At 40.2% G+C, this 16,510-nt stretch overlaps 5 protein-coding genes across 6 annotated transcripts in view; all 5 read left to right on the forward strand.

The window, feature by feature from the left end:
• Positions 1–1,860, forward strand: part of LOC311018538 (heterogeneous nuclear ribonucleoprotein C-like 1) — a 31,727-nt gene extending 29,867 nt beyond the window's left edge. Inside the window, exon 7 of the mRNA XM_084017546.1 lies at positions 521–1,860. Coding sequence (XP_083873672.1) covers positions 521–559 — 39 coding nt within the window. The 3' untranslated portion in view covers positions 560–1,860. The remainder of the gene's footprint in view (positions 1–520) is intronic.
• Positions 1,861–2,727: 867 nt separating this feature from the next.
• uraha (urate (5-hydroxyiso-) hydrolase a) lies at positions 2,728–4,492 on the forward strand. The gene is made up of 4 exons (XM_084017558.1): positions 2,728–3,315; positions 3,693–3,832; positions 3,946–4,081; positions 4,223–4,492. The coding sequence occupies exons 1-4, from the start codon at positions 3,262–3,264 to the stop codon at positions 4,310–4,312; spliced, it is 420 nt and encodes a 139-aa protein (XP_083873684.1). The 5' UTR covers positions 2,728–3,261; the 3' UTR covers positions 4,313–4,492.
• Positions 4,493–4,683: 191 nt separating this feature from the next.
• On the forward strand, positions 4,684–7,505 carry pdcd5 (programmed cell death 5). Its single transcript, XM_084009978.1, has 6 exons — positions 4,684–4,873; positions 6,019–6,062; positions 6,247–6,308; positions 7,033–7,124; positions 7,220–7,291; positions 7,377–7,505. Exons 1-6 carry the CDS (start codon positions 4,808–4,810, stop codon positions 7,422–7,424), a joined length of 384 nt encoding a protein of 127 aa, XP_083866104.1. The 5' UTR covers positions 4,684–4,807; the 3' UTR covers positions 7,425–7,505.
• A 1,656-nt stretch (positions 7,506–9,161) lies between these two features.
• mvda (mevalonate (diphospho) decarboxylase a) lies at positions 9,162–13,540 on the forward strand. Of its 2 annotated transcripts, XM_084018323.1 has the most exons (10): positions 9,162–9,372; positions 9,522–9,592; positions 9,892–10,006; positions 10,091–10,237; positions 10,404–10,603; positions 10,811–10,885; positions 10,980–11,198; positions 11,627–11,742; positions 11,933–12,041; positions 13,073–13,538. In XM_084018323.1, the coding sequence occupies exons 1-10, from the start codon at positions 9,297–9,299 to the stop codon at positions 13,151–13,153; spliced, it is 1,209 nt and encodes a 402-aa protein (XP_083874449.1). In that variant the 5' UTR covers positions 9,162–9,296; the 3' UTR covers positions 13,154–13,538. The 2 variants fall into 2 exon arrangements, with proteins under 2 accessions (XP_083874449.1, XP_083874448.1); XM_084018322.1 differs by having other exon boundaries at positions 9,892–10,237; positions 13,073–13,540.
• Positions 13,541–13,909: 369 nt separating this feature from the next.
• Positions 13,910–16,363, forward strand: cyba (cytochrome b-245, alpha polypeptide). Its single transcript, XM_084008825.1, has 6 exons — positions 13,910–14,062; positions 14,419–14,488; positions 14,883–14,957; positions 15,046–15,129; positions 15,251–15,332; positions 15,712–16,363. The coding sequence occupies exons 1-6, from the start codon at positions 14,005–14,007 to the stop codon at positions 15,895–15,897; spliced, it is 555 nt and encodes a 184-aa protein (XP_083864951.1). The 5' UTR covers positions 13,910–14,004; the 3' UTR covers positions 15,898–16,363.
• Positions 16,364–16,510: the final 147 nt, after the last annotated feature.

Below are 16,510 nucleotides of genomic sequence, written 5' to 3' on the forward strand. Positions count from 1 at the left end.
GGAGATATTATTGAGATTCATGACAAAGGTCCAATTGGTGCAGCAACAAATATATGTATTTAGAACAATAATACATGGGAAAACTCAAGTTGATTTCATTTATTTTCCTCGAATACAAAGTATAATATTAACGTGACATAAATTAAATAATACAAATACAAATAAAATAACTAATAATCCAAGATGGAGGAGGGACAGGACGACTCAGCGTGTCCCCTCATCATGTCCTGCATTTACATTATTACGTTTAATTACATAAAGCTCATATATTAGGCAATGATAAAATGCAAGACAAGACAAGTTAACCACATGTTTCTGTCCTGTGAGGTGAGACATTAAAAACTCCACTATCATGAAACCAATCAATTTCAATGGTAATCTGTCTTTAGCATAGAAACCATCATCATCCCCAACAATACAGAGATTCACACACAACCATACGGACATAAAACACAAGGTTGTGTTGTTTTTCCACCTGCATGGCATCCAGTTGTCACTCTCCCATCTTTGTGTGTCACAGATGAGCAACCACAGCTCCGACCCCGAGGACGAAATATGAGGGAGGAACACCAGAAGACCTAGACGACATGGATGAAGTGCCAAACATGGAGGAAGAGAACGACAACCAACAAGCCAACACGCATATCGGAGGCTCAACTCCCCTCCAACAGAGTGTACATATCAGTTCACACCATACATGTCTGTAGTTGTATCACAGCAGCCTGCTTTCTGTGACCGTACCATTAAGTCACACAGGACACTTACACACACTCACACACCTGATTGAGGAGAATTTACTGTGTTGAACTGAGGGAGTGAGAGAGTAATTATAAAGACAACCAGGGCATGGTGGTGAATTTAACTTCTCATAATCCGGCCTATGCAGGCATTCCAATTGAACTGTATGGGAGGGTTTGCACCAGCGCCAATATTCCAGTATTAATCCAAATGAGACAACAGGGCTCTCTGATTATAACATTGTGTAAGCAGCTTACCAATTTGTCATGTCCACATTAAAAGCCCTCTTATGAAACAGGCAGTATGCCAGCATCAGACTGTACATAAAGTACTATTTCTGTGTAGTCATGGGGTTCTGCTCGAGGTGATGCCGTTTTTCACCAGTTTCTACCAGAATTAAGGTCTTATATCTTTTATTAGATGATACAGAAACAATGTAACCAGGAATATAAATGAAGCATGGGCAGTTATGAACCATGTTAACAGCTTAAATATGATTATTTTAAGAATCATGGTATAACTGGAATAGTGTGTGCATGTACCGTAAAATGAAAATCCCTCAAGTGGAGCTCAAAGGATTTTGACTGTAAGCTAAATAAATCTCTAAACTCTCGATCTTCATCTTTTAAGAGGCTTTATGTTGGCGCTCAACTCAACTTTTGTCTTTACTGTATTCTTCTAAGATATCAGAATTAGTTAGTCAAAGTAAATCACAGTAATCCTTGAGAGACTGAAGAGTCACTCGGATCAGAACAGGTTGTGTTCTGCTTGTTCTCACCGTTACTCCTCTGTGTGACTCTGAAACATGTCTTCTCTCTACTTTAAATGTATATGAGAAACGTTCCAACTCTCTTCCGTCATGTATTTGGCACTTTCCAGACATGCAAAGGCCCAGGTCAGTGTGTAATATTGTGTATTATTGTAAACTTTGCTGTAATTGTTGAACTGTCTGACTTTAAACTTGCTTTAGGACTTGCCATATGTTTTTTTTTTTAAAGAAAACAATGTTATTCCTATGGTGTTACATGTGTTTGTTTGCAATCTTCAGATAAGCCTATGGAAATACTCATGATCACAGTAGTAAAAGTATTTTCATATTGAGTATAAATGCAATACATGGGAGTGTGTTTTTATTCTGAGAGATTAAGAGAAACATTGGTGGTAAAAAATGGAGATTATGTTTAATTGGTCAGTTATTAAATCAATATTAATTATGGAACTGAGTCCAGAGGAAAGCTGATGATTGTAATGATCAGACTGGGCCACTAGATCATATGATCACAGGTCTCTTTGAACCCACAACATGTCCTCTCCTCATTGACAGATGGTTCATAACTCCGTTTGGCACACATGCAGAATTGTGCACATTGTCATTCATACTGTGTGTGTTTGAGGGCTGATGTGTGTCTGCTTCAGGACGACGCTATCAACTCTGCCCAGACAGACTGTAGCAGTTTACACAAGTTGTCCATTGATGATGAGATTTCAAACTTGTCTGACAACAACATGGCAGCCAGGTCAGAACAGGTCAAGTATATGTTCTGCATATTCTACAACAATCCTTGCAAACTGTAACTCTGTTTTAGTAAAATAAATCCACCTGCAGCCGGTCGGCCACCAGCAGCATCATCTCTGAAAAGCCATTTTAGCATGAGAAAGAGACAGATTGACGGATAAAAAACAAAGTAATCATCAATATTAATTGTTGAGGCCAATTTATTTACTGATGGAAAGCTGTCCTACAATGAGCAAGTCCCCTTGGCTGATTAATGAGTTTTGGTAGGAAGCTCTGGGAATAGCTTAGTGAATGTGCCCTCTGTTAAATATAATGCTTCTCAAACTTTTTGAGTGTATTTTTTCTCCCCAACCATCTGGCGACCCCCAGAAATTATCCCACAACCCCCTTGGGGGTTCATGTCAGACCTTTTTGATGGTTATAGCCAGAAAAACTATAAAGTACAGAGACATTGAGCACAAATTAATCCATGCAACATGGCCTAAATAATTACTTTCTGGTCTGCTGAAGGTGTTTTTCCTCATAGGATCAGCGGTGCACATTAGGCTACTTAAAGAACTTGTCGTTGCCTTCACAGTTCACTGCGTTAAAATGACAGGAAATGACAGCAGTGCTTTCAAAAAAGAAATTATTATTGAAGATTATTGGAACAGTCGCTGTGATTTGTTATCAACATTCATCTCAGTGGATTAACCTGTGGATTTCAAGCAGGACGTTGGTTGTGTATGTAGCGTTCATTAACCCAGCAGTCCATTAATTATCCTCGTCTCGTGTGCCACTGCCTCTGACTCCACTTTCATCTCTTCCAAAGTTCAAAGTGCTACAAAAGGAGCTCTTGCACAACCAGACTTCTGTTGACAAAAGGATAAGCAGATGTGTGCTGAATTTCATGCTGAGTAGGGCAGTGTGCAGAACTGCACGAGGACAATGTGACAAACAGCTGATGGTGTTTAATAAACCATGAAATCATTATTTTTTGGTTAAAACCAATTTATTCATCAGTACACATGAGTGCGAACAGGCTGCAGCAACTCAAGGGTCATATTTTGCCTGGAAATAAGGTAAGCACAGAACCTTTTCGAGGTTTATAATACAATTGAATATTGTATTCAATATAATAGAAGATTATATTCAATATACTGTTATGTACTGTATATTATATTTGTATTTCATAGCAACAAGTTGTGTCAGGAGAAATTTGGCGAGAAGTACAAGAGGCTATAACAGCAGTCAATAAAATAATATTTCACCAAATTTGGACTGTTCTGATATTTACCAGCTTAATGTAATAATAACTGTCACTTTAAGAAAACAATGCCCATATAATGAATGTGTTTTTACCAGTAGTAAAAACAGTATTCGTGGATTTTGTGATATTGTGGTCTAATGGGATTTCCTTGGAATAAAGCAAATGAATTAAAGTCAAATTTTTCTGTAGATCACAGCAATGGCAGGCCCTGCTAGTCCCCTGACCACCCATGTGCTGAACACTGCGATGGGTACCCCTGGCTCCAACATGGCCCTCAGTCTTTATCGACAAGACCCCTCCACTAATGACTGGAGTTTGATAACTACTGGGTAAAAACCTGGGGACAACAACCATAGCAAAATATCACACACATAGTCCCAAAATGTCACGGGAAAATCTCTATTTCTATTCATAGTTCTTAATAAATGTATTGTCTCAACAGGACCACTAATGCTGATGGACGCTGCCCAGGACTCATCACTAAACAAATGTTTACTTGCGGTGTGTATAGAATGCATTTTGAAACTGCTCTGTACTGGGAGAGGATGGGCAAGACCAGCTTTTACCCATATGTTGAGGTAAAGGTTGATATAATAACATCCTCAGCTTCCATTCTTAGGTGAAATGCTGATGTATTTATTGATTGATTTATATGAATCCTAACAATTGGTCATACTCAATAATTGTTTATCTCTTTCATATTTGGTGTTTCGTTTCAGATTGTCTTCACTATAAATAACCCAGACCAAAAGTACCATGTCCCTCTGCTCCTGAGTCAGTTCTCCTATTCCACGTACAGAGGGAGCTAGAGATCACGTGTGATGAGACTCCAGAAGCATCGATCAACTGACAGAAAACTAGTTTGAACTAATGCCAATATGCATGTAAATCCAAGTCTTTTCAAATCAGCATTTTTACTGAATGAAAATTGTAAGTAAAATTGACACTGTCCATACCATAAATACATAAATAAAAAATATTACAGCACTACGGAAAAATAACCCTTGTCTGAACCAAAATCTTATTTGTAAAAATATTTATATATTAACACAGATTAATAATAAATGTGTGCTATGGGACCAGTGATGTTGCAGTCCTCGTACGGCTCTGGCAACTTCTTCTTGTTTATGTGATCCTTACTCTGCGCTCGATTGGTTTCCCCTGAGTGTTGGATCGGTGTGTTCGCTGTCGATTACACTCCCCTGAACTAGGCAGGGCCTTCCTTCTGATGCGAGTTTAGGACGCTTTTTATTGCGTTATCTCCCCCATTTTCCGTCTTCTGGTCCATATTACCTTTGTAAACCATGGCGGACGAAGAATTGGATGCTATTAGGCGGCAAAGAATGGCGGAACTACAGGCGAAGCAGGGGGTAAGCACAAACCACGAGCTGGGAAGCGTGTTAGCGGCCGCCGTATAAGGAGAGGCTGGGCGTCTGCTAGCTAACTGTGTGTGGCTAAACCAGTCACTCCAACTCCAACAATTTAACCGCCACTCAGTCGATATACTTAGCCCACGTATGAGAGCCATAGTCAGTGTCTCAGTGTAGAATAATTGTAATGAACTCGGTAGTTAATTACATAAATCACAGTAATAACCAGCATCATGGCTTCACGTCGACTAGACAGCACTCAGCGTTAAAGGGCTGTTTGAAGAGTACTAATGTAGTGGTACTCTACTAGTACTGTCTACTCCACTAGTACTGATTACACACTCCACTTCCTACACTAGTACTAGTGTTTTGGTACTCCACTAGTGGTACTCCACTAGCACTGTCTACACTAGTACTAGTGTAGTGGTACTCTACTAGTACTGTCTACTCCACTAGTACTGATTACACACTCCACTGCCTACACTAGTACTAGTGTTTTGGTACTCCACTAGTGGTACTCCACTAGTGGTGTCTACACTAGTGGTGCCTACACTAGTACTAGTGTAGTGGTGTCTACACTAGTACTGTACTCCACTAGTACAGTCTACACTAGTGCTAGTGTAGTGGTTCTACACTAGTACGGTCTACACTAGTACTACTAGTACACGATGCTCAGCATGAAACATCAATGCAATGAGGATGATATTATTACATCACAGATACATTGATATCATTGTAAAATGTTGCTGTACAGAAAGGCTGAAGATATATTTGAAGTAATATATAAACACTGTTTTTAATACACATCGTTTTTCCCCTCAGGCAGTGCTGACACGTTTATTATTCAAATGTAAATTATTCAACCCTGTACATATCTGAGTACACAGTTTATACGTATCAGTGACTGACCTACACATCATGATAGTCATGATCGCCAGATTTCATTTCATTTTTATTTTATATTAATTTTAGATTTAATAAAAATAATCAAAACTGCAGGGGAAACCCATCGCAATTGTTATTGAGGTAGTTTGTGATGTCATAACCAGGGTTATGGGAATCTTGGACTGGTATGAACTCATTTATAATACATTCTTCAGTTGTCTAAATGCCATATATGATGGTGCTGTCTCGCATTCTTTCAGGATGCTTCAAATAATCAACAGCAAGGAGAGGAGGCTAAACAAAGGTAAGATATGATAATTAATTTTAATCATGACCATATAGTGATTACATTTTACGTTTTTATATATATATATATATATATATATATATATATATATATATATATATATATATGTATATATGAGTACAGTCCTTGATCCAAACATTAGTAGGTGGTTCTGATGTGGTAATATTACTTATATTCACAGAGAAACGGACATGAGGAACTCCATTTTGGCTCAAGTGCTCGACCAGTCTGCCCGTGCAAGATGTAAGTGTGCTCTCAGATTTATTTAGCTTATTGGAAGGAATCTCTTTGGAAATTAAATCATGCACGGCCGATTGTTTGGCCTCAGCTTAAAGCTTTATCAAGAACCGCTAATCCAAACAACTTCACATTCAAAACCCTGCTTCCTTGCATCCTGACCAATACACCTGAGAGCAAGCTGTACCCTCTCAATACACTACACAGTGTCTACATAACGAAATACTAATACATGTGTCCTGTAGAGAGCTCACACTCATCATTGCACTTCCTTGGGTCCGTATGAAGTCGATTGGATCAATGGTTGTGAAGAGACTCCTTTCATTTTACTGAAATGTAATAATTTGACATGTTAAAAATGGGCAAAAAAAAAAAAGGAATGCAAAGATTCCTCCAAAAATTGAATTGGAAATATTCCAAATGATGAGAAAGACAGCCGTTATAAAAGCTTTTCCAAACAGTACAATTTACACTTTCTGTAACCAAGTCACTACTAGCTATAAATGTTGTAGAAAAGAATCATAACAAAATCTGTGTTGCATCGTATGAACGGTTCGTATTCACCACGTAGTGTGATGCACGATTCATGTCAAGCTGCTCTAAATGAGGTTTGACAAAATGTCCAGTGCTCCATTGAAACTATATTGTGTGATGAATATGTTGCGATGTACATTTACAAATGCCACTCACATGTGAACACAAGGCGGTGAAATAAATTTTCTTTTTTCAGTGAGTAATCTTGCTATGGTGAAGCCAGAGAAGGCCAATGCAGTTGAAAGCTATCTCATTCAAATGGCTCGCTTTGGAAAGTTGGGAGGAAAGGTAAGAAAATGACCTCTGCTCTGATGCTTGAAGCACCAATATGGTTGAACTTTTTCCACAAGCCAGCAGCATGAATGGATTTCCTCTTTTGGCAGATTTCGGAGTCGGGCTTGATCGAGATTCTAGAAAAAGTCAGTCAGCAAACGGAGAAGAAAACAACTGTAAAAGTAAGTTCCACTGAAGTGACACCCGTGTTGGATTCATTATCAGTCACATGTCCATCTTATATCTTTTATGTTCTGTACTTTTCAGTTCAACCGGCGGAAGGTGATGGACTCAGACGATGAGGATGATGACTAACTTTAAATGGGAGCTCTGGAACAACACATCGCGAGGGGCTATGCTTTACTGAGACTCTGATACTGTATTTGACCTGTTAGCTGAATCCTGGGAGGCCACACTAACTTCTGTCAGTGGAAACCACATTACCAAGAAGGAAGAACAAAGTGGAGTTGTAATGGTGGTATAAGGGGTGTGGGGTAGAATACTCAGCATCAAATGAGGTGCTCTTTTCAATCAAGTTGCAGCAAATTTGCTCTGCTTGTGTTGTACCCCTTGACTCCTGTAGTCCCTCTCAGTAGTTACTTTAGTTTCAACATGTTTGACTTTTGTTCTTCGATCACAAGAAGCTAGATAAAATGCAAAACACTGTTGTTGATGCATTTTCTCTTGACTGTTGTGAATACATTGTTTTCTGTTTGGGGCCAACATCCCCTTAACTTAGGATGTTGCACTTATGTTGTTTTTGCTGACATGTATCTTAAAGGTTTGCATAAAAAAAAACATGTTTTAAAAGCCTTTGTTTTTCTAGTGAACCACTTCTAAAATCAACCAGCGTTCAACCCTTTAGAAAAGGTTTCTATTTCGTTTTTTCTCGGGTGATGTTCCTTGGGCCCACATTTGTCATGGTTGTGACTTACGCTTTACACAAGAACCGAAAATATTTGCAGCGTCATGAGACAGTGTAAAAGCTGACTTACTGTTTACGTATGGATGACTATTACTGAATCAACCATTTCAAGAGTTACCGATTGCCAAATGTATCCGGCTACTTTTAAAATAAAAAAGCATGAATGAGAAATATGATTTTATTGTGTGATATGCAAGAAATGCTCCTATCGAGTCCAGTAACATTAAGCTTTGTTTCGGGAGCAAACATGTAGTAAAGCTGGAGTTAGCGAGGCTGCACAGTCAGCGTTCATTTTTACAAACACAACAAATTAGTGTTGCTTTCAACTCTGATCATAGCTTTGCATTTCTGTGTTCCTGCGTTGCAAAGTGGAAGAGGAGGGAAATCAAACTCCATGAATATGAGTAACCTGGTCACCGATAAATTAACACCATTGGTGGCAGGAGTTTTCAAATCCTTTTTAAAGAGGTTAAGTAGAGTATAAAAAAGTTCCATGACAGAAGTCCTCCCCATTCAAAGTTAACCTGAGTAAAAGTAACAAGTATTACAAATACAAAGTATCGACAGTATATACTGTCATTTACGGCTTAGATTAATTTATAGCAATGCGTCTCATGAGGTCATCAATTGTACAATTTGTCTCTGAAATAAAGTGCCGTTGAAGTAATAAGTAGTACAAAATGGAAATAGTCACGTATTACCTTTTGCACTGTAGTAAAACTTCTACAACACTAACACTGAATTACATTTGCTTTACTTGTACTTATTTCGCAACAGCTTTATATAAATATAATAATATATAATTATTATATTTATATATTATATTATTATAATTATAAATATAATATATAAATATAAAATTACAATATGTACAGTGACTTTGATTTATTTCATAATCATCATCGACTTTCCACGGAAAGTATGTATTTTCTAATAAACCCCTTCATTAGTGAGATACACCAGTGTGGGCTGGTCTCTATGCTTGGCCCATTTTCGCACGACTGTGGTCAGATGCTCTCTCATTGGCTATTCCGACTGTTTAATCAAAATACATCGACTCTGATTGGTCGCGGGGTTAGCCACATGTTAAACGGCGGCCAATTGGGAGAGTCCTCGAGGAAACGCTACAGTGAGGTTGTGCGGCGCTAGCTTAACTGTAATTGCTAAGCGCGAAAGCCGTCTGGTACGTTCCTGAGTTTTCAGGTACTTTCAGGTACTTCCAGGTACTTCATCAGTACAAGCTTCGGCGTACATATACAGCGATGCCCGGAGAAAACACGGACACGCCGAACACAGTGACGTGCACGGCTCCTGTGAACATAGCTGTCATCAAATACTGTAAGTGTTTCCTCGACCCATGTTTGTTATTGTGGAGCTAGGTGGTTTGTAGCTTTAGGACCCAAAGGTAACCGACGTTAAAGCCTGTATAAATGTGTCATTCATGTGTCATTCATATTGGTTCATATTGTATAAAACTTACTTTTCAGGGGGGAAGAGAAATGAAGAGTTAATTCTACCAATTAACTCATCATTGAGCGTCACACTGCATCAGGACCAGGTATTTATGTTAACAGCATTGCATGTTTGTGTTAACCGGTGGTTTCCCGTTTGACAGACGTCAGTCATGACGTATTAAGGGTCTCCTGTGCTATTTAATGCATCGTAAATCCAGCCTGCCAACACTATGTAGTGACAAACTTTTTTGGAATTACAATAAAGTGTCAATATGTGTGTTTTATATGAACCCATTTAAAGGTTTCTTTAAAAAAGAAAAAAAGTTGTGTCACCTGGCTTTTTTGTATTTGTGATCAGCTACACTTTGATGTAGACCTGCCTCGTCTTCCTTCTTCTATTCAGCTGAAAACAACCACGACAGTTGCAACCAGCAGGTCATTTCAGGAAGATCGAATATGGCTAAATGGCAAAGAGGAGGACATAAACCACCCACGACTACAGTCCTGTCTGAAAGAGAGTGAGTGCTGTCTGTTTTATTGCCTCGTAAAAAGCACATATCGAGTGCGGGCCACTATTTATTCTGTCTGTGTTCTGTATTTAGTCCGACGCCTGGCGAGGAAGAGACGCAACGACGGGGATCCTGCTTTGGAGTCCACTGGTTTGTCTCACAAGGTCCACATCTGCTCTGTTAACAACTTTCCAACTGCTGCCGGGCTCGCCTCCTCTGCTGCTGGCTTCGCTTGTCTAGGTGAGAAAAAAACTCATTATATTGTAAGCTCCACAGCTGTGTTTCATATGAGAATGAAAACTATATTATGTTTCTGTCTATAAACCATGTCTATTACATCTTTGATACATTTTTACTTTACCCAGTCTCCTCTGCTTCTTCTCCCCGTGTCGTGGTTGTGTTGCAGTTTACAGCCTGGCCCAGGTGTTTGGCGTAGAGGGGGAGTTGTCTGGAATTGCCCGGCAAGGCTCAGGCAGCGCATGCCGTAGTATGTATGGAGGGTTTGTCCAGTGGATCATGGGACGGAAAGATGACGGCAAGGACAGTCTAGCCCAGCAGGTGGCCCCAGAGACTCATTGGCCTGAGCTCAGAGTCCTTGTACTCGTGGTAGGTCCGTTTGTGTGTGAAAGAATGTTTTGTCAGTTATGTCTTGGCACATTGGTGCTCTATTGTGAAAGTTATACTATTTTTAACTTCCGTAAATGACAATTTCTTGTGCAACATGTAGTGCAAGCACTTTGACTAGTGCACAAAAGGTATTGTAAATGGTAAAAAAAAAGTTATCTAGCATGAAATGAATGCCCTTTTTCACAGGCCAGTGCTGAGAGAAAACCAGTGGGCAGCACCTCTGGGATGCAAACCAGTGTACAAACAAGCTGCCTATTAAAGGTACTTATTTTATGATATCATTCTTTGTACTACTATTATTAACGTATTGTTACTGACAAGGAGGCCGATGTCAATCTTTCCTGTGTGTGTGCAGCACCGAGCCGAGTGTGTCGTCCCAGGCCGGATGGTAGAGATGATCGAAGCAGTGCGAAGGAAGGACTTTACTGCTTTTGCTGAACTAACCATGAAGGACAGCAACCAGTTCCATGCGACCTGCCTTGACACATACCCTCCTATCTTCTACCTCAACCGTGTGTCTCAGCAGGTTATTCAGTTGGTGCATCGGTATAACAGACACTATGGGGAGACAAGGGTGAGCAACTTTACAACGTTCTGTTTCTGAAATGGAGCAGAGAAATATGAATTTGAGCAGCTGTATATTATGCTTATGCTTAATTATAAGGCAACAAATAGAAAAGCAATTTAAATGTGATGGATTAAGATAGTTTCACTTCTGCAAAATAAAATACAGTAATGAATGGAAATGCAGTACATGATTTCTAGTTAAAGGGTCTAAAACATGTCATCTTCAGATCATTTGTATGTGGCTGCGTGTATGTCTTCTTATAATGTACATCATGTATACCTTTATGGTGTGTATACCTCACATTTGCATTGGCATTGTTAGAAAACACGTGTTAGAAATGAGCATCCGTTCATGCAGCTGGTGTAATGAAGATGTGAAACTTGGGGAGGGTTTCAAAGACTTAAAGAGGTTACAGTCTGCTTGTTTCCCTCTAGATGGCCTACACATTCGATGCAGGACCCAACGCTGTGATTTACACTTTACAGCAGCATGTTCCTGAGTTTGTTCAAGCTGTTCAACATTTCTTCCCCCCAGAGACCAATGGAGGACAGTGAGTTGACAGTCACCAGTTACTTAACTTTAGCACCACCAACTATTGCTGACATACAAACTAAGTTAATATACATACAAAGTAATGGAATCGTGTGTGTTTTTTGGCTCCAAATAAGCCGTTTACACTGTGAGTTTGCTTCAGTCTCTTTCAAAATGAGTAATTTCATGTTTTTTTTCTTTCTCTTTAGGTTTATTAAGGGTCTTCCAGTCAACCACGTTGCTCTTTCTGAGGAGCTGAAACAAGCTATTGGTCTAGAGCCCTTGCCAAAGGGACTAAGCTACGTTATTAGTACCAAGGTACACATATACTCACAGATGTAATCACTCTGTAGCTCAGCGGTTAGATCAGTTTACGGAGTTCACCAGCAGCAACTGAAAAGCCATGTTGGGTTTTTTAATAATATGTTGTGGTTTGTCTTAAAGTCCCAGTCGGCAACATGTGTTTGATCATATTCACTGAAGCCGACACTACGCTCCGATAGAACAACATAAATCATCCGGTTTTAGAAAAAAAAGTGCGCCTCTACGTGCACGTAGAGCCTGTTGTTTGTTTTGCAAAGATCGACAGCGCCCGGATCATCCTGTCCAATCAGCACGCAGGGCTGTGTTCATGCACACACAGAGCCCCTCAGGGGGGAGGCGGAGGGAAGTAGCAACAAGCTTCCAATTACTCTGTAAAAACCGAAACGAGGAGGTCCAAAACAACCAAGGAGAAAAAAACACCGGTGGAAAAGAAGGGAAAAAAGAAAGATGGCGACGGTGCCCGTGATAAAACCAGAGTCAACATCGAACCCGCGTTTCAAAGGTGGCGTGATCTAAGGGAGTTCAAAGGGCACGAAGTCCAGGGGGAGGAGCTCGGTGGTCGTGGGGGAGGAGCTCGGGGGTCGTGGGGGAGTAGCTCGGTGGTCGAGGGGGAGGAGCTCGGGGGTCGTGGGGGAGGAGCTTGGTGGTCGAGGGGGAGGAGTGTGAGAGTTGGAAACATTCAAAATCTGACAGAGTGCCCTCCATTCGCCAGACTTGCCGACTGGGACTTTAAGGCAATATACAATAAAGAGATGTGATATATCAATGGGCAGATTGTGAGACACATCTGAATTTCTGTCCACATTTCCTATTGAATATACTTATATAAATATTGTGTACTTCAGTGGAAGTTTGTAGCACATATTGTGATGTACAGTAGTTCCTCTGCTTCCCTGACATTAATTCAGTTTTAAACTTTATTAGAACAAGTTTCTAAATGCATTTTTACGTGTTCACACATACCGGTAGATGCACTTACAGAGGATGGGTTATTTTGCATAACGAGTCATTTTCTCGTGTTCAAGGTTGGACCAGGCCCTCGTGTTGTGGAGGATCCCACTCAGCATCTACTTGGATCCGATGGGTTGCCCAAGGAAACCCTGTGATGCCCTGCAGCCGTATATGGATGACGTTCCAATGAGCAACAGTGAAGCCAACTCAGCAGGGATGAAATGTATATTCATGTTTTTACAAATCTCAAGAACAAGACACCTTCCTTTCCATCGTGGGTGTTAATACGTCTTCCTTTAATAGTCAGACGGCCCTCACCTCTTGCTCGTTGTCGATACAGGTAGATTCTCTTTTAGAGGTATTTGACTACCTGGTCAGTCGTAGACATGAGCATGCCCTCGCCTTTTGAGGTGGAGAATAAATGTTATATTATGTTTTCATTTTCATCTTGATTAAAGACCTAGAGTACAAAGTTAACTTTTGTCAATTGTATTCTGTGACATGAAATAATAAATATTTTTGTCAATAAAACCGTTTCTTCAGATTCAAGCTTTTGTAAGATTTGTTTGTTCGTTGTTGACAGGGAACAAATGAAAACGTGCCTTAAATCTAACTTTAAAGGCTGAAATGTTCAGAATGACGTAGCCTGCTGAGCAATAAAACGTTAAAAATCACATGACTCGACTATGAGCTCATTCCATTCAACTTTATCAAGTCAGGTGTTGATAAATGAATTATACATGGCCGACTGTGAGAGTGGTACGTGAGAGATTTGCATCCTCCACCTGCCTGTTTCATAAGAATTCTGACCTGTCTGGGAGGTTGGGTCGGTTTGCCCCGCCCACTGTGATCCTGCACTAATCGGAAATGACGCGGCTGGGCGTCGCTCTGCACATACATACACCTCCGATCACGTAAAGCCACTTTCTTCCGTGTAGAAACAATCCGAGCTGCGTCTCTCCTGTGACTCCCAGCAGTTCGCGGAGAGGCTGCTTCACTGACCGCCATGGGGAAGATAGAGTGGGCGATGTGGGCCAATGAGCAGGCTCTGGCTGCAGGACTCAGTGAGTAACTTTTAAACAGAAAAACAAAACTTTACTTACTGAGTTTTAATTAAATTATTGTCTGATTCACTTTTCAAATACAATATTGTATTACAAATATATATATAATAAACAAATCTATATGTATATGCCTTCACTAGTTGGATCAAAATCATGCTACATATTAAAAAAATAATGGGACATTTATTTTTTTACAGCATAACATTATTTAAATGAACTGTAACTAAAACCTGTTTTATTAACACATGAAAGTGCATTTCAGAGTGAATGCGATCCACGCTTTAGGCTCGCCTCTTTTGATCAAAGATCTGTTTGTTCTGAGTTTTCATTTTTATCTTCCTGCTTCCTTCTTTCAGTTCTCCTCACTGGAGGCATTGTGGGGGTGGCAGGGCAGTTCAGGGGCTGGCAGTTCGCTGCCTATGCTGTGTATCCTTTTGTGCTTTGCATAAACCACAACAGAAGAGTTTCTTCTAATTAAGTGTCTGTCAAAATGTGCACCGTCCTGTTTCCAGAGTCCCACTTCAACAACCTGCTATCGTGAACGCGGCATTTCCTTAATGATATAATGTAACTCTACTGAATACTTTGTTATATTCCACATTAAATAACAGCACCTACTTGCATGGTAAGAATTCATAAATCACAAGCCGAAAAGCATAGATGTTTCGAACCGTATGATTGGTCTCCAACAGGTTTTTTTCCAAAAATCATTCTAGTCTTTCGCTGTTTAAAACACAACATGATAGAAGCTGATGTTATATCATAGTAATTATGTGAACAGTGAAACTGGTGAGATAAAACAGCCTTGACAGGTCCCTAGAGCTGCTGGGGCGTTTGTGTGTCTACTTGAGTATCCCAGAAGCAAGCGAGCCAAGGGCACAAGTGTGGAGAGGACGTAAGTGATTTCATATATTTCTATTTTTTCTGTTTTTAATATCACGGAGACTACATTTTTCTCACTCCTGTGTCTTGTCTTCACTCAGGGGCCAGTACTGCTTCACTGTCTGTGTAAAGACGTTTGGGCCATTGACACGGAACTACTACGTCAGAGCGTTTTTACATGCTGCGTGAGTTCATTAGATCTGACACTTTCCTTTGCTAAACAGCATTCCTCTCATCACTCAACATACTTCTTAGTTGCAACTCATCCTTGAATTCTTTTGTCATCAAAATCCCTGTTTGTTTTAGAATCTGTGTGCCTGGAGGTTTCATGCTTGCTACTGTCCTCGGGTGCGTCTGCCTGGGCATTGCCAGCCTCATCTACCTTGTGGTGAGTTGGCAGATTTTTCCACGTAAATCTTTCTGTCTTTAAGTTGTTAGACGAGGCAGGAAGTAGCCGGTTGACGGAAACAAGGAAATGGCAACAAAGAAGAGATTGTTTCATTACTGGTACCTCTGTTGAGACATGGCCTCGTAGTTGTGAAATCTGACCAGTCAGGGGTGTGCCTGAATAACAGCAACTAAGTGCGGTAACTACAGTTATAAACCTTGCCAGGAGGAACACTTTATCTAATTTTAATTGTGCATACAACTATGAGTGTGCCGGGTAAGGGCCTCCTCCAGTTATTGTTGTTGGTTTTGAACAATAGGTTTCAGGCATGCTTAACCATTGCTCACTTCTTTTTTATTTGTCTTCTTCCTGCTTACAGGCAGCAATCCGAGGTGAACACTGGGAGCCCATTCTACCAAGGAAGGAGATTATCCGAAAGCCGGATGACAGCATGAAGAATCCTCCTCAGAATCCTCCACCAAGACCTCCTCCTGAGACCCGCAGGAAACGGGTAGAGGACCTGGAGGGTGCAGCCTATGACAACCCCATCCCCGTTGGCGAGTAGCCCACTAATAAGCCCATTGCCCCATCCGCTGTACCCCGTCCCCTGTCTGTCAAAATAAACCAGTAAAAACCAGTCACACTGGGACGGCATTATTCAATTCTGGACATACCATTCATTTTCTGAAGTTAAGTGTAGTAAGTGACTGGAATACATGGTCCACGCCTTCTTACCTCAGCCTGCAGAAACCTATGCCTGTTTTCTGTGTCAATTCATTTTTTTCTTGCAATACATACAATATATTGTATTATGTTCTTACACTCTGTTCTTGACCCCTGTGTATTTGTGTGTTTCTTGAGGTTGACTGATCACAATACTGTGGGACTATATAGCACTGTTGGCCATACAGGATTATATATAGGAGTAAATTGACATATTGGGCGGTATCAGGTGTATTATATTAGGGATTTATTTTTATTTAGTGTCTGTATTTTTATGTCTTGTAAATAAATTCCTTGTGCCCCTTGAATTTATAATCTGTCCTTTTTGTTACTACTTTCATATGTCTAAATTTATGAGTTTCCCTTGGTTATTTTAGGTTTGCAACTTCCCCCTTTTGAAATCACACTGAATTTCTCCACATCAGAACTTCCTTTTCTCATCTTGAAGTGTTTCT

This window comes from Eutrigla gurnardus (genome assembly GCF_963514095.1).
Source record: "Eutrigla gurnardus genome assembly, chromosome: 1".
In the NCBI taxonomy this organism is placed as follows: Eukaryota; Metazoa; Chordata; class Actinopteri; order Perciformes; family Triglidae; genus Eutrigla; species Eutrigla gurnardus.

Coding starts and splice junctions, on each gene's coding strand:
- uraha (XM_084017558.1), top strand. CDS start 3,262: ATGAGTGCGAACAGGCTGCAGCAACTCAAGGGTCATATTTTGCCTGGA. Junction 3,316..3,692: donor ATATTTTGCCTGGAAATAAG/GTAAGCACAGAA, acceptor ATTTTTCTGTAG/ATCACAGCAATGGCAGGCCC. Junction 4,082..4,222: donor GCTTTTACCCATATGTTGAG/GTAAAGGTTGAT, acceptor GTTTCGTTTCAG/ATTGTCTTCACTATAAATAA.
- mvda (XM_084018322.1), top strand. CDS start 9,297: ATGCCCGGAGAAAACACGGACACGCCGAACACAGTGACGTGCACGGCT. Junction 9,593..9,891: donor TCACACTGCATCAGGACCAG/GTATTTATGTTA, acceptor TCTTCTATTCAG/CTGAAAACAACCACGACAGT. Junction 10,238..10,403: donor TGCTGGCTTCGCTTGTCTAG/GTGAGAAAAAAA, acceptor GTTGTGTTGCAG/TTTACAGCCTGGCCCAGGTG.
- pdcd5 (XM_084009978.1), top strand. CDS start 4,808: ATGGCGGACGAAGAATTGGATGCTATTAGGCGGCAAAGAATGGCGGAA. Junction 4,874..6,018: donor AACTACAGGCGAAGCAGGGG/GTAAGCACAAAC, acceptor GCATTCTTTCAG/GATGCTTCAAATAATCAACA. Junction 6,063..6,246: donor GGAGAGGAGGCTAAACAAAG/GTAAGATATGAT, acceptor TTATATTCACAG/AGAAACGGACATGAGGAACT.
- cyba (XM_084008825.1), top strand. CDS start 14,005: ATGGGGAAGATAGAGTGGGCGATGTGGGCCAATGAGCAGGCTCTGGCT. Junction 14,489..14,882: donor CAGTTCGCTGCCTATGCTGT/GTATCCTTTTGT, acceptor ACAGGTCCCTAG/AGCTGCTGGGGCGTTTGTGT. Junction 15,333..15,711: donor CCAGCCTCATCTACCTTGTG/GTGAGTTGGCAG, acceptor TCCTGCTTACAG/GCAGCAATCCGAGGTGAACA.